The sequence below is a fragment of the Rhinopithecus roxellana genome, chromosome 15, assembly GCF_007565055.1.
Source record: "Rhinopithecus roxellana isolate Shanxi Qingling chromosome 15, ASM756505v1, whole genome shotgun sequence".
NCBI classification, from domain to species: Eukaryota; Metazoa; Chordata; class Mammalia; order Primates; family Cercopithecidae; genus Rhinopithecus; species Rhinopithecus roxellana.
The window spans coordinates 18,763,683-18,778,139 of NC_044563.1; the positions used below are offsets into that span (position 1 = coordinate 18,763,683).

Below are 14,457 nucleotides of genomic sequence, written 5' to 3' on the forward strand. Positions count from 1 at the left end.
TCCCGAGTAGCTGGGACTACAGGCGCCCGCCACCTCGCCTGGCTAGTTTTTTGTATTTTTTAGCAGAGATGGGGTTTCACCGTGTTAGCCAGGATGAACTCGATCTCCTGACCTCGTGATCTGCCCGTCTCAGCCTCCCAAAGTGCTGGGATTACAGGCTTGAGCCACTGCGCCTGGCCGACTGGGTAAATCTTTACCTTCTTCTGTATGATGAGAATTTTTTTTTTTTTTTTTTTTGAGAGAGTCTCACTCTGTTGCCCAGAAGCGCAGTTTCATGATCTCAAGTCACTGCAACCTCTGCCTCCCAGGTTCCGGCGATTCCCAGCCTCTCAGTCCCAAGTAGCTAAGATTACAGGGATGCACCGCCACATTCAGCTAATTTTTGTTTATGTTTCTGTTTTTGAGACAGACTCTCGCTCTTGTTGCCCAGGCTGGAGTGCAAAGCGTGACATTGGCTCACTGCAACCTCCGCCTCCCAGGTTCAGGCAATTTCCCTGCCTCAGCCTCTCGAGCAGCTGAGATTACAGGCGAGAGCCACCAAGCCTGGCTAATTTTTTTTTGTATTTTTAGTAGACACGGGGTTTTACCATGTTGGCCAGGCTGGTCTTGAACTCCCGCCTTCGAGTGACCCGCCCGCCATGGCCTCCCAAAGTGCTGGGATTACAGGCGTGAGCCATCACACCAGGCCCAATTTTTGTATTTTTAGTAGAGACAGGGTTTTACCAGGTTGGCCAGGTTGGTCTCGAACTCCTGACCTCAGGTGATCTGCCCACCTCAGCCTCCCAAAGTGCTGGGATTACAGGCATAAGCCACCATGCCCGGCCTGATAAGAAAATTTAGTAAGTATGCCATGAAGGTGATTTAGACTAAAGTGAACAATTCCTGGGCTGAGTGCAGTGGCTCATGCCTGTAATCCCAGCACTTTGGGAGGCCAAGGCAGAAGCATCACGTGAGCTCAGAGTTTGAGACCTGTCTGGCCAACATGGTGACACCTCATCTTTAAAAAAAAAAAAAAAGAAAGCCAGGCATGGTGGTGCACACCTGTAGTCCCAGCTACTCAGGAGGTTGAGGCAGGACTGCTTGAGCTCAGGAGAGTAAATCTGCAGTGAGCCATGATCATGCCACCATACTCCAGCCTGGGGGACAGAGTCAGATCCTGTCTTAAAAATAAGTAAATAGAAAGGGCAGTGGCTTGAGCCTGTAATCCCAGCACTTTGGGAGTCTGAGGCAGGTGGATCACTTGAGGTCAGGAGTTCAAGACCAGCCTGACCAACTGGTGAAACCTCATCTCTACTAAAAAAAATAGAAAAATCAGTCAGGCGTTGTGCTGGGCGCCTGTAATCCAAACTACTCGGGAGGTTGAGGCAGAACTGCTTGAAACTGGGAGGTGGAGGATGCAATAAACTGAAATCGCGCCACTCCCCTCCAGCCTGGGTAACCGAGCAAGACACTGTCTCAAAATTTAAAAAAATTAAAATTAAAATATATTTTGGGGGCAAAAAAGTCTTTAAAATTGAAGATAAATTGGAATTCAATATACACTCCCTAAGGAATACAACTTACTTTTCTTACTAATTAGGCCATAGAAATGCTCAAGTTTCACTAATATAGTATATCTGTTATCGAAAAATCCAAAATCTGAAACTGAGCACTGACATGACAATCAAAGGAAATGCTCATTGGAGCATCTTAGATTTCACATTTTCAGATTAAGAATATGCAACTGATAAGTATAATGCAAATATTTCAGAATTCAAAAAAATCCAAAATCTAAATTATCTCCAATCCCAGGCATTTCAATTAACAAATACTCAACCTGCAGTAGTTTTTAATTTAAAGGAGTTATCTTTTTATTTTTAAAATGTCTTATATACGGAATCCCAAAAATAACAGAATGATTCTACATGAGGTCCCTGACTGGACGGACCGCTGCTCCCGCATCCTTTGCAATGATCCGAGAGGCCTCTGTGATACACTAAAGCTCTCAAAGAAAAAGTGAAGTGGGCTGGGTGCAGTGGCTCACGCCTGTAATCTCAGCACATTGGAAAGCCGAGGCAGGCAGAGTACCTGAGGTCAGGAGTTCGAGACCAGCCTGACCAACATGGCGAAACCCTATCTTTAATAAAAACACAAAAATTAGCCAGGGATGGTGGCAGGCGCCTGTAATCTCAGCTACTCAGAAGGCTGAGGCAGGAGAATCGCTTCCTGAGCCCAGGAGGCGGAGGTTGCAGTGAGCCGAGATGGAACTTGGTACTCGGCCTGGGCAACAGAGTGAGACTCCATATCAAAAAATAAAATAAATAAAATAAAATAAAAAAAATAAAATAAAATAAAATAAAATAAATAATAAAATAAAATAAAATAAAATATAAAAAAACAAAATAAAATAATAAAATAAAATAAAATAAAATGCCAGGTGCAGTGGCTCACGCCTGTAATCCCAGCACTTTGGGAGGCCAAGGTGGGCGGATCACGAGGTCAGGAGATCAAGACTATCCTGGCTAACATGGTGAAACACTGTCTCTACTAAAAATACAAAAAATTAGCCAGGTATGGTGGTGGGTGCCTGCAGTCCCAGCAACTCAGAAGGCTGAGGCAGGAGAATGGGGTGAACCCGGGAGGCGGAGCTCACAGTCAGCCAAGATCACACCACTGCACTTCAGCCTGGGTGACAGGTCGAAACTCTGTCTCAAAAAAAAAAAAAAAAGAAAACAGAAAAGAAAAAGTGAACTGCTATAAAGGCTACATAATACACAGAAACAAAGTGAAACAAAGTGAAAGCTTATGAAACTTATCCTATTTCACATGTATGACACAAAATATTAAGAGAAGGCTTCCATTCCTGTGCTCAGACTAATGCTTATTAGATCCAAAAATAAATAAGTTTCAACACTGACCTTTTTAACTTCTCGCTTGGCTATGACTGGTCCACTTTTACTACTGGAAACAGAAATCGTTTTCTCCTTAGAATACATGTCTGTATTTACCACAAAACTAGTTTCAGCACCTGGCACAGAACTAAAAAATAAAAAAGTATATACTTAGCAAGAGAAATAAAAGACAAATACTAACAGCAAAAGATAAGACTTCAATTTCCTTCTAGACAATTTCATTTTAAAATTAATCCTTACCTGGGCTGGTAATGCTGTAATCCCTGTACCTGGGTGGCAAGATACTGGGGTAACTCCCAAGTCACTTCATTTGTTTGTGTATTCCAATAGTAATAACATCCTGTGTTCTCATCCCAGACTTCCTGCCAATCTCCCATCTCAATTCCGACTAGAAGAAAATAAAACAAATTTTAAGCACAAATCCCCCTACAATTCTGGCTTACATATAAGCTCAAAAGCCACAATCACCTAACAGTTTCTCAAAACTTAGCACTGCTAACAGTTTGGGCAGACAGGTCTTTGTTGTGGGGGGCAATCCTATGTGGAGGTTTTAGCAGCACCCCTGGCCTCCGCCCACCAGAAACAGCAGCCCTCCCGTCCACCCTGCCTCCTACACTGTGACAATAAAAAATATTAACAGACATTGTCAAATATCCCCTAGGGGCACCCCCCAACACCGGCTGAGAACCACTGGCCTAACACCAAGAATTATTTTCTCTCTTTTTTTTTTTTTTTTTTTTTTGAGACGGAGTCTAGCTCTGTCGCCCAGGCTGGAGTGCAGTGGTGCGATCTCGGCTCACTGCAAGCTCCGCCTCCCGGGTTCACGCCATTCTCCTGCCTCAGCCTCCCGAGTAGCTGGGACTACAGGCGCCCGCCACCTCGCCCGGCTAGTTTTTTGTATTTTTTAGTAGAGACGGGGTTTCACGGTGTTAGCCAGGATGGTCTCGATCTCCTGACCTCGAGATCCGCCCGTCTCGGCCTCCCAAAGTGCTGGGATTACAGGCTTGAGCCACCGCGCCCGGCCACAAGAAAATAATTCTGGCCGGGCGATTCTGGCGGGCGCCTGTAGTCCCAGCTACTCGGGAGGCTGAGGCAGGAGAATGGCGTGAACCTGGGAGGCGGAGCTTGCAATAAGCAGAGATCCGGCCACTGCACTCCAGCCTAGGGAACAGAGCGAGACTCCGTCTCAAAAAAAAAAAAAAAAAAAAAAAAGTTATTTTCTTAATACCTACCATTTAGAGTCACCTTTGAACACAGTTAAAAAAAAAAAAAAAAAAAAAAGTTTGGCTGGATGCAGTGGCTTAGGCCTGTAATCCCAGCATTTGGGAGGCTAAGGTGGGCAGATTACCTAAGGTCAGGAGTTTGAGACCACCCTGACCAACATGGAGAAACCCTGTCTCTACTAAAAATACAAAAATTAGCTGGGCATGGTGGTGCATGCCTGTAATGCCAGCTACTCGGGAGGCTGAGGCAGGAGAATCACTTGAACTGGGGAGGCAGAGGCTGTGATGAGCCAAGATCGCACCATTGCACTCCAGCCTGGGCAACAAAAGCAAGACTTCGTCTCTAAATAAATAAACAGAAAAAAGCAGTTTGCTGGTCCAAAAATTTACCTAAAATACTTGGAATATCATGGCTTTTCTTATTTACCCGGCAAGGACAAGCAATTACTTTTTAAAAGATAAAAATTACATCCTGCCGGGTGCAGTGGCTCACACCTGTAATCCCAGCACTTTGGGAGGCCGAGGCAGGTGGATCACCTGAGGTCGGGAGTTCAAGACCAGCCTGACCAACATGGAGAAACCCCGTCTCTACTAAAAGTACAAAATTAGCTGGGGTGGTGGCACATGCCTGTAATCCCAGCTACTTGGGAGGCTGAGGCAGGAGAATTGCTTGAACCTGGGAGGCAGAGGTTGCGGTGAGCCGAGATCGTGCCATTGCACTCCAGCCTAGGCAAAAAAGGCGAAACTCTGTCTCAAAAAAAAAAAAAAAAAAAAAAAATTACATCCTACAAGTTTTCAGAGCCGACTATCCTACCTACTATCTTCGACATGCTTTATTTAAAAAGACAAGAGGTTGGGCGTGGTGGCTCAAACCTGTAATCCCAGCACTTGGGGAGACCCAGGCAGGTGGATCACCCAAGATCAGGGGTTCAAGACCAACTTTGCCAACATGGTGAAACTCCGTCTCTACTAAAAATACAAAACATCCGCTGGGTGTGGTGGTACGTGCCTGTAATCCCAGCTACTCAGGAGGCTGAGGCAGAAGAATCGCTTGAACCTGGGATATGGAGGTTGCAGTGAGCTGAGATTGCATCACTGCACTCCAGCCTGGGTAACAAGGGTGAAACTCAGTCTCAAAAAAAATTAAATAAAAATAAAAGAATCCTAAAGTCTAAGGTTAAAGCCTCTGGGCTTTCATCTTTAGAAAACTGAATGCCAGCTGGGAGCGGTGGCTCACACCTGTAATCCAAGGACTTTGGAAGGCCAAGGCAGGCTCATTTCCTGAGCTAAGGAGTTCGAGACCAGCCTGGGCAACATGGTGAAACCCCATCGGTACTAAAATACAAAAGAGAAATTAGCCAGGCGTGGCAGCGTGTGCCTGTGGTCCTGGCTACTCAGGAGGCTGAGGGAGGAGAATTGCTTGAACCCGGGAGGCGGAGGTTGGAGTGAGCCAAGATCGCACCACTGCACACCAGCCAGGGTGACACAGCGTGACTCCGTCCCCCAAAAAAAAAGAACAGAAAAGAAAAGTGAATGCCTAGAATCCCTGTAAGGATTTACTTTTCTTTTAAAATCAAAGGATCAAGTTTACCTCCTGCCAGTGAACACTGAGTATCATACTGCCATCCAGATGTTTGGGTGGAGTCTGTTCCATTTGAAGTAGAAGAAAGGGTAGATGTTGCTGCTTCCTTTGGCTCTGGTCGAGGTGGAGTTGGAGGTGGAGCAGAAGCTCCTATAGGAGCTGCAGGCTGAGGAGCTGTTATGGCATCGATCTCCTTCAGTATGAAAAGAGTAACAAATGCAGTAATTATATCAAGAACAAGAAACTTAAGGAAATGGCAATCCCTTTTTAAAAATTCTACACATGATGAGCTGGGCACAGTGGCTCATACCTATAGTTCCTGCACTTTGGGAGGCTGAGACAGGTGGATCACTTGAGGTCAGGAATTTGAGACCAGGCTGATCAACATGGTGAAACCCCACCTCTACTAAAAATACAAAAATTAGGCTGGGCACAGTGGCTCATGCCTGTAATCCCAGCACTCTAGGAGGCCAAGGCACGCGGATCACTGGAGGCCAGAAGTTCAAAACCAGCCTGGCCAATATGGTGCAAAGTTGTCTCTACTAAAAATACAAAAATTAGCTGGACGTGGTGGTGGGATCCCAGCTACTCAGGAGGCTGAGGCACGAGATTCACTGGAATCTGGGAGGCGGGGATTGCAGTGAGCTGAGATCTCACTATGGCACTCCAGCCTGGGTGAAAGAGCAAGACTCCGTCTCAAAAAAAACAAAAAACAAAAAAAGGGCCGGGCGCGGTGGCTCAAGCCTGTAATCCCAGCACTTTGGGAGGCCGAGACGGGCGGATCTCGAGGTCAGGAGATCGAGACCATCCTGGCTAACACGGTGAAACCCCGTCTCTACTAAAAAATACAAAAAACTAGCCGGGCGAGGTGGCGGGTGCCTGTAGTCCCAGCTACTCGGGAGGCTGAGGCAGGAGAATGGCGTGAACCCGGGAGGTGGAGCTTGCAGTGAGCCGAGATCCGGCCACTGCACTCCAGCCTGGGCGACAGAGCGAGACTCCGTCTCAAAAAAAAAAAAAAGAAAAAGAATAGAATTATTATTGGGCGTGGTGGCTCATGCCTGTAATCCCAGCTACTCAAGAGGCTCAGGTGGGAGAATCACTTGAATCTGGGTGGCAGAGGTTGCACTGGGCCAACATCATGCCACCACATTTCAGCCTAGGAGACAGTATGACCCTGTCTCGAGGGAGAAAAAAAAAAATTCTAGACACTCATTCTAAGCTTCTCAAATCAAAACCCTCATCTTCCAACTATACTAGCTCCCCAATCTCTTCCAATCTGCCTTTTTTCTCTTTGAAAGCTTTACAAAAAGCAAAGAGAGGAGGTGGCTCACGCCTGTAATCCCAACACTTTGGGAGGCCGAGGTGAGTGGATCACCCGAGGTCAGGAGTTCGAGATCAGCCCGGCCAACATGGTGAAACCCCATCTCTACCAAAAATACAAACATTAGCTGGGTGTGGCGGCATATACCTGTAGCCCCAGCTGCTCGGGGACACATACCTGTAGCCTCAGCTATTTGAACCTGGGAGACGGAGGTTGTAGTGAGGCAAGATCGTACCGCTTGCACTTGAGCCTGGGCAACAGAGTGAGATTCCATCTCAAGAAAAAAAAAAAAGAGAGAGACAGCCAGATGTGATGGCTCACACCTGTAATCCCAGCACTTTGGAAGGCCGAGGTGGGAGGATCGCTTGACCCCAGGAGTTCAAGACCAGCCTGAGCAACACAGCGAGAGCCCATCTCTTTTAAAATTAAACAAAACAAAACAAAACAAAAAGAGAGAGATTGGGAGAAATGCAAGAAGAGAGTGTTGAAGGGAGAGGGAGAAAGGAGGAGGAAGACACTGAATTGACAAGTATGCTAACCACTTAAGATCCAAGTCCCAAAGTAGCTTCAATAACTAAAACTCGAAACAAAAGCACCACTAACCGCCAGGAAGTTGGCCAATGTACTATCAATATCAGTCGACTGGTTTCCATTTGTCTCTTTGGATTGTGCTGGTTTTTCGGAAACATCATTGTCATCGTCATCACTGTCAGCATAAGCACCAAGTAAGCACAGACCGCCTAGAAACAAAAAGGAAAACAGTATTTGTAACAACAATGGCAATATGTCCTAAGAAGTATCTAAATGGAAGTAGAACATGGTTTTTTAAATTTACTTACAGATTAGAACATAACCCCAAAACTAATCATCACTGAACTACCACAGAAGAATAAATTACGTCATATGCTGAAAGCTAATAAAAATTGATCTATAGACCAGGTGCAGTGGCTCATGCCTGTAATCCCAGCACTTTGGGAGGCTGAGGCGGGTGGATCATGAGGTCAGGTGTTTGACACCAGCCTGGGCAACACAGTGAAACCCTGTCTCTACTAAAAATACAAAAAATTAGCCGGGCATGGTGGCGTGCGCCTGTAGTCCCAGCTACTGAGGCAGGGAAGGAGAACTGCTTGAACCCGGGAGGCGGAGGTTCCAGTGAGCCAAGCTCACGCCACTGCACTCCACCCTGGGCAACAGAGCAAGGCTCCGCCTCCAAAAAAAAAAAAAAAAAATTGATCTGGGCTGGGCACGGTGGCTCACACCTGTAATCCCAGCACTTTGGGAGGCCAAGGTGGGCGGATCATGAGGTCAGGAGATCGAGACTAGCCTGGCTAACACGGTGAAACCCTGTCTCTACTAAAAATACAAAATTAGCCAGGTGTGGTGGCACATGCCTGTAATCCCAGCTACTCAGGAGGCTGAGGCAGGAAAATTGCCTGAACTTGGGAGGCGGAGGTTGCGGTAAGCTAAGATCGCACCATCACACTCCAGCCTGGGCAACAAGAGTGAAAATTCATGTCAAAAAAATATAAATACACAAAATAAAAAATAAAAAAATGTTGATCTATGAGCCAGGCAACACAGCTTATGTCTACAGTCCCAACTTCTTGGGGAGGATCTGAGGTAGGAAGATCATTTGAGCCCAGAATCCGAGACCAGCCTCGAAAACACAGTGAGACCTTGTCTCTCCCAAAAAAACAAAAAAACAAAAAAACAAAAAAAAAAAAAAAAGAGGAAAAAGAACAAAATATTAGCCGAGCATACAGCTGAGGTGTAAGGATAGCTTGAGCCCAGGAGGTTGAGGCTGCATTAAGCCAAAACATCTCCACTGTACTCCAGCCAGGGTGACAAAGTGAGACTGACCATGTCTCCAAAAAAAAAAAAAAAAAAAAAAAAAAAGAACAAGAAAATTAATCTGCATAGTTATTCCAATCAATTATTCAATCTCACTCTCTTTCCAAATAGTACCTAGTATATCCTGATTTTTGAATTTGGTGATTAAAGTGTTTACCTCAAACTAAACCAATTACAGTGTAGCAGCTGAAACAAAGACTTTCAAAGACAAAACAAATAATAAAGAAACAAAGACTTTCAAAGTTAAAAAACAAAGCTTTTAATCAATGATTATTCCTCAAACAGGAAGTGACAGGAATTAAAAACAGGAAGTGACAGGAATTAAAAATGGGACTCAACATGGCTAAGACCAACAATCAATGTCTTCCTCAAATTTAAGTGGTATCAGGTATGGCCTCTGTAATGCTGCTATGCCATTTCCTTTTGGATCATCTGTGGCTACTCCAAGATTACAATTAAGTAAGCATACATACCTCTCTCTATGTATTATAAATACATAAAATGTTAAATTCTAGCTAGACTTTTTCAGCTATTATATTAAATTGCACAGTGCTGCCACATTCTACACTCTCACTAAAAAGTTAGTAAATGAAGAGATTTATCAGAAAGTTAAATCTAGTTTTCTGTGTCATACATCCCATACATAAACTCAAAGGTCACCTAAAAGTAAACATAAATTGTTCCATTAATCATGTAAGAGTTCCTACTCAGTGCCTTAGTATCATAATTCCTATCTTCGTTTCTTTCTGTATGTAGGTAAGTCTTTTTTTTTGTTTGTTATACTTTAAGTTCTAGGGTACATGTGCACAATGTGCAGGTTTGTTACATTATGTATACATGTACCATGTTGGTTTGCTGCACACATTAACTCGTCATTTACATTAGGTATTTCTCCTATGGCTATCCCTCCCCTCTCCCCCCACCCTACAACAGGCCCTGGTGTGTGATGTTCCCCACCTTGTGTCCAAATGTTCTCATTGTTCAATTCCCACCTATGAGTGAGAATATGTGCTGTTTGGTTTTCTGTCCTTGCGATAGATTGCTCAGAGTGATGGTTTCCAGCTTTATCCATGTCCCTACAAAGGACACGAACTCATCCTTTTTTATGGTTGCATAGTATTCCATGGTGTATATGTGCCACATTTTCTTAATCCAGTCTATCACTGATGGACACTTGGGTTGGTTCCAAGTCTTTGCTATTGTGAATAGTGTCGCAGTAAACATAACGTGTGCATGTGTCTTTATAGTAGCATGATTTATAATCCTTGGGGTATATCCCCAGTAACGGGACCGCTGGGTCAAATGGTATTTCTAGTTCTAGATCCTTGAGGAATCACCACACTGTCTTCCACAATGGTTGAACAAGTTTACACTCCCACCAACAGTGTAAAAGCATTCCTATTTCTCCACATCCTCTCCAGCATATGCAGGTAAGTTCTTAAATAGCAAATTTTTTTTTTTGAGAGGGGGTCTTGCTCTGTGTTGCCCAGGCTGGAGTGCAGTGGCGCAATCTTGGCTCACTGCAACATCCACCTCCAGGGTTCAAGCAGTTCTCCTGCCTCAGCCTCCCGAGTAGCTGGGATTACAGGTGTGTGCCACCACACCCAGGTAATGTTTGTATTTTTGATAGAGATGGGGTTTCACCATGTTGGCCCAGCTGCTCTTGGACTCCTGATCTCAAGTGATCTGCTACTTTGGCTTCCCAAAGTGCTGTGATTACAGGCATGAGCCACCACACACAGCCTCTAAACATAAATTTCTAAAGTTTGATTTATTTATGTATATATGTATGTAAGAGATAGGTTCTTGCTCTACTGCCAAGGCTGGAAGCAGTGGATCACTACAGCCTCAAACTCCTGGCCTCAAATGATTCTCTTGCCTGAGCATCCTGAGTGGATGACTAACGGCACAACCCACCATGCCTGGCTAATTTCTTTTATGCAGAGAAGCAATCTCCTATGTTGCCTGGGCTGGTCTCATCCTGTCCTCATGTGATCCTCCTGCCTTGACTTCCCAAAATGTTTGTTAGGCAAAATTTTTCATTTTTTTTTTTCAGACAGGGTCTCACTCTGCCACCAGTCTCACTCTGCCACAAATGAACTGGTGCAATCACAGCTCACTGCAGCCTTGACCTCCTGAGCTCAAGTGATCCTCCCACCTCAATCAGGCTCAACTCATCTTCACACGTCAATCAGACTCCTGTGTAGCTGGAACTAGAGATGTGCACCACTGCACCTGGCTAACTTTTGTAGAGACGGGGTTTTGCCATGTTGCCTAGGCTGGTCTTGAACTCCTGGGCAGAAGCCATCTTCCCGCCTCAGGCTCCCATGTAGCTAGGACTACAGGCCTATGCCACCACACTTGGCATTTTTTTTTTTAAAGTACAGACAAGGTTTCAATTTGTTGCTCAGTTTGGTCTTGAATTCCTGAGCTCAAGCAAATCCCCTGCCTCAGCCTCCCAAAGTGCTGACATTACAGGTGTGAGCCACCTCGCCTCACAACAGTAGTATTTTAAACTGGTAAGAAAGATATTTACATGGATGTTTCTGGACAGGCATGGTGGCTCACGCCTATAATGCCAGCACTTTGGGAGGCAGAGGCGGGTGGATCACGAGGTCAGGAGATCGAGACCATCCTGGCCAACATGGTGAAATCTCGCCTCTACTAAAAACACAAAAATTAGCTGGCAGTGGTGGTGTGTGCCTGTAATCTCAGCTACTCAGGAGGCTGAGGCCTAAGAATCGCTTGAACCCGGAAGGCGGAGACTGCAGTGAGCTAAGATCATGCCACTGCACTCCAGCCTGATGACAGGGAAAGATTCCGTCTTTTTAAATAAAAAAAAAAAAAAAAAAAAAGAGAGAAAAATTTGCACGGACGTTTCTTAGACAGTGCCTCTCTTTTTTTTTTCTTTTGAGACCGAGTCTCGCTCAGTCGCCCAGGCTGGAGTGCAGTGGTGCGATCTCGGCTTGCTGCAAGCTCTGCCTTCTGGGTTCATGCCATTCTCCTGCCTCAGCCTCCCTAGTAGCTGGGACTACAGGCGCCCACCACCGCACCTGGCTAATTTTTTGCATTTTTAGTAGAGATGAGGTTTCACTGTATCGGCCAGGATGGTCTTGATCTCCTGACCTCATGATCCACCTGCCTCAGCCTCCCGAAGTGCTGAGATTACAGGTGTGAGCCACCGCGCCCGCCTGTTTTTGTTTTGTTTTTTGTTTTTGAGATGGAGTCTCATACTGTCACCCAGGATGGAGTGCAGTGGCACAATCTCAGCTCAGTGCAACCTCCGCCTCCCAGGTTCAGGCAATTCTCTTGCCTCAGCCTCCTGAGTAGCTAGGATTAACAGGTACATGCCACCACAGCTGGCTAATTTTTGTACTTTTAGTAGACATGGGGTTTCACCATGTTGGCCAGGCTGGTCTCAAACTCCTGACCTCAAGTGATCTGCCCTCCTTGGCCTCCCACAGTGTTGGGATTACAGGTGTGAGCCCTGCACCCGGCTTTTTTTTTTTTTTGATATGGAGTTTCGCTCTTCTTTCCCAGGGCTGGAGTGCAATGGTGCAATCTTGACTCAATGCAACCTCCGCCTCCCAGATTCAAGCGATTCTCCAGCCTCAGCCTCCTGGGTAGCTGGGATTACAGGTGTGCGCCACCACACCTGGCAAATTTTTTTGTATTTTTAGTAGAGATGGGGTTTCACCATGTTGGCCAAGCTGCTCTCGCACTCCTAATCTCAAGTGATCTGCCTGCCTTGGCCTCCGAAAGTACTGAAATTACAGGTGTGAGCCACCACGCCCGGCCCAATTTTCTTGATGTTCTGAACAAAAGGTATTCGGCTTTGTAAGAGCAGAACTACCAAAGGAGAAACTTCTGCATGAAAAAATGCTGCACTTTAGTATTCAGTACTGATGGATTCTGGAAAGGAGGGTGGGAAATCATATTTTTAAATAAAAATACTGGCTGGGTATGGTGGCTCATGCCTGTAATCCTAGCACTTTGGGAGGCCAAGACGGGCGGATGACCTGAGGTCAGGAGTGCGAGAGCAGCTTGGCCAGCACGGTAACTGTCTCTACCAAAAATTCAAAAAAATTAGCTGGGGTTGGTGGTGCACGCCTGTAATTCCAGCTGCTCGGGACGCTGAGGCAGGAGAATCACTTGAACGCAGGAGGCAGAGGTTACAGTGAGCCGAGGCTGTGCCATTGCACTCCAACCTGGTGAACAAGAACAAAACTCTATCTCAAAATAAATTAATTAAAAATAAAAACACTTCTAATGACAATCATAGATATAATCACTTTTGGTAAAAAGTTTCAATCAGGCAAGCCGCATGGTATTTTCATTACAAAATTCCCCAACAAGAGGTAGTTCCCCAGGTCCACAGGCAAAATAGGCTCTGCCTATTCCCTTTCTTAACCTAAGAGCTTTTCACCTATGGACATAAAACTTCTTCTACACTCCTAAAAACATAATAAATTAGCCAAGAAAATGCAAATTATTAAGCCTAGTGTTTGTGAGAAATTCAGAGACATCATAAGTTGATCAAACTTTTTTTTTTTTTTTTTTTTGAGACAGTCTTGCTCTGTCGCCCAGGATGAAATGCAGTCGCACAATCTTGACTCACTGCAGCCTCTGTTTTCTGGGTTCAAGCAATTCTCCTGCCTCAGCCTACCAAGTAGCTGGGATTACAAGTGCGTGCCAATGTAATTTTTTTATTTTTTTGTTTTTTGTTTTTTTTTGGAGATGGAGTCTCACTGTTGCCCAGGCTGGAGCGCAGCAGCGCCACCTTGGCTCACTGCAACCTCTGCCTCCCAGGTTCAAGCCATTTTCCTGTCTCAGCCTCCCGAGCAGCTGGAATTACAGGCGTGCACCACCAACCCCAGCTAATTTTTTTGTATTTTTAATAGAGACAGGATTTCACCATGTTGGCCAGGCTGGTCTAGAACTCCTGACCTCAGGTGATTCACCCGCTTCAGACTCCCAAAGTGCTGGGATTACAGGCGTGAGCCACCACGCCCGGCCTTTTGTATTTTCAGTAGAGACAGGGTTTCACCATGTTGCCAGGCTGGTCTCAAACTCTTGACCTCAGGTGAGCCACCTCCCTCAGCCTCCCATAGTGTTGGGATTACAGGCGGCAGCCACAGTGGCTGCCTAGATCCCATATATCTTAAGTGACATTTGGCAACAGGTTCCAAGAGCTACAAAACTCAAGTTTTTTTATACAGTCTCATCTTTGAGGCTAAAATAACAAGACATAACTCCAAAAAAACTTTGCTCAAAGCTTCTGGTGGCTTGCTTTAAACAACTAAAATTTGTAAACACTCTAAATGCTCGCAAACAGTGGACTGGCAAAGCAAATTATAGGACATACCTGATTTATTACCATTTTGTGATCAATCAGACTATTATAGAATCACATGAAATATTACTAAAGGGATTAAAAGTAATGCTAAAGGAATAAAAGCAAGTCATAAAATACACACAAAATTTAATTAAACCTCAGAAAATATAGAGTATATACTGCTAACAGGCATGAAGTTAGAATAACACTGAAAATAAACGTTCACATTATCAGGTAAAATTGCTTTATCTCAG

General features: G+C 45.1%; 1 protein-coding gene across 2 annotated transcripts in view; it reads right to left on the minus strand.

Moving 5' to 3' along the window:
- Window positions 1-14,457, minus strand: part of FNBP4 (formin binding protein 4) — a 53,120-nt gene that overhangs the window by 32,048 nt on the left and 6,615 nt on the right. For both annotated transcript variants that reach the window (XM_010371139.2, XM_010371140.2), the window contains exons 3-6: window positions 7,621-7,757; window positions 5,706-5,889; window positions 3,132-3,279; window positions 2,898-3,018 (exon numbers count right to left, since the gene is read on the minus strand). In XM_010371139.2, the coding sequence (XP_010369441.1) occupies window positions 2,898-3,018; window positions 3,132-3,279; window positions 5,706-5,889; window positions 7,621-7,757 (590 nt within the window). The remainder of the gene's footprint in view (window positions 1-2,897; window positions 3,019-3,131; window positions 3,280-5,705; window positions 5,890-7,620; window positions 7,758-14,457) is intronic.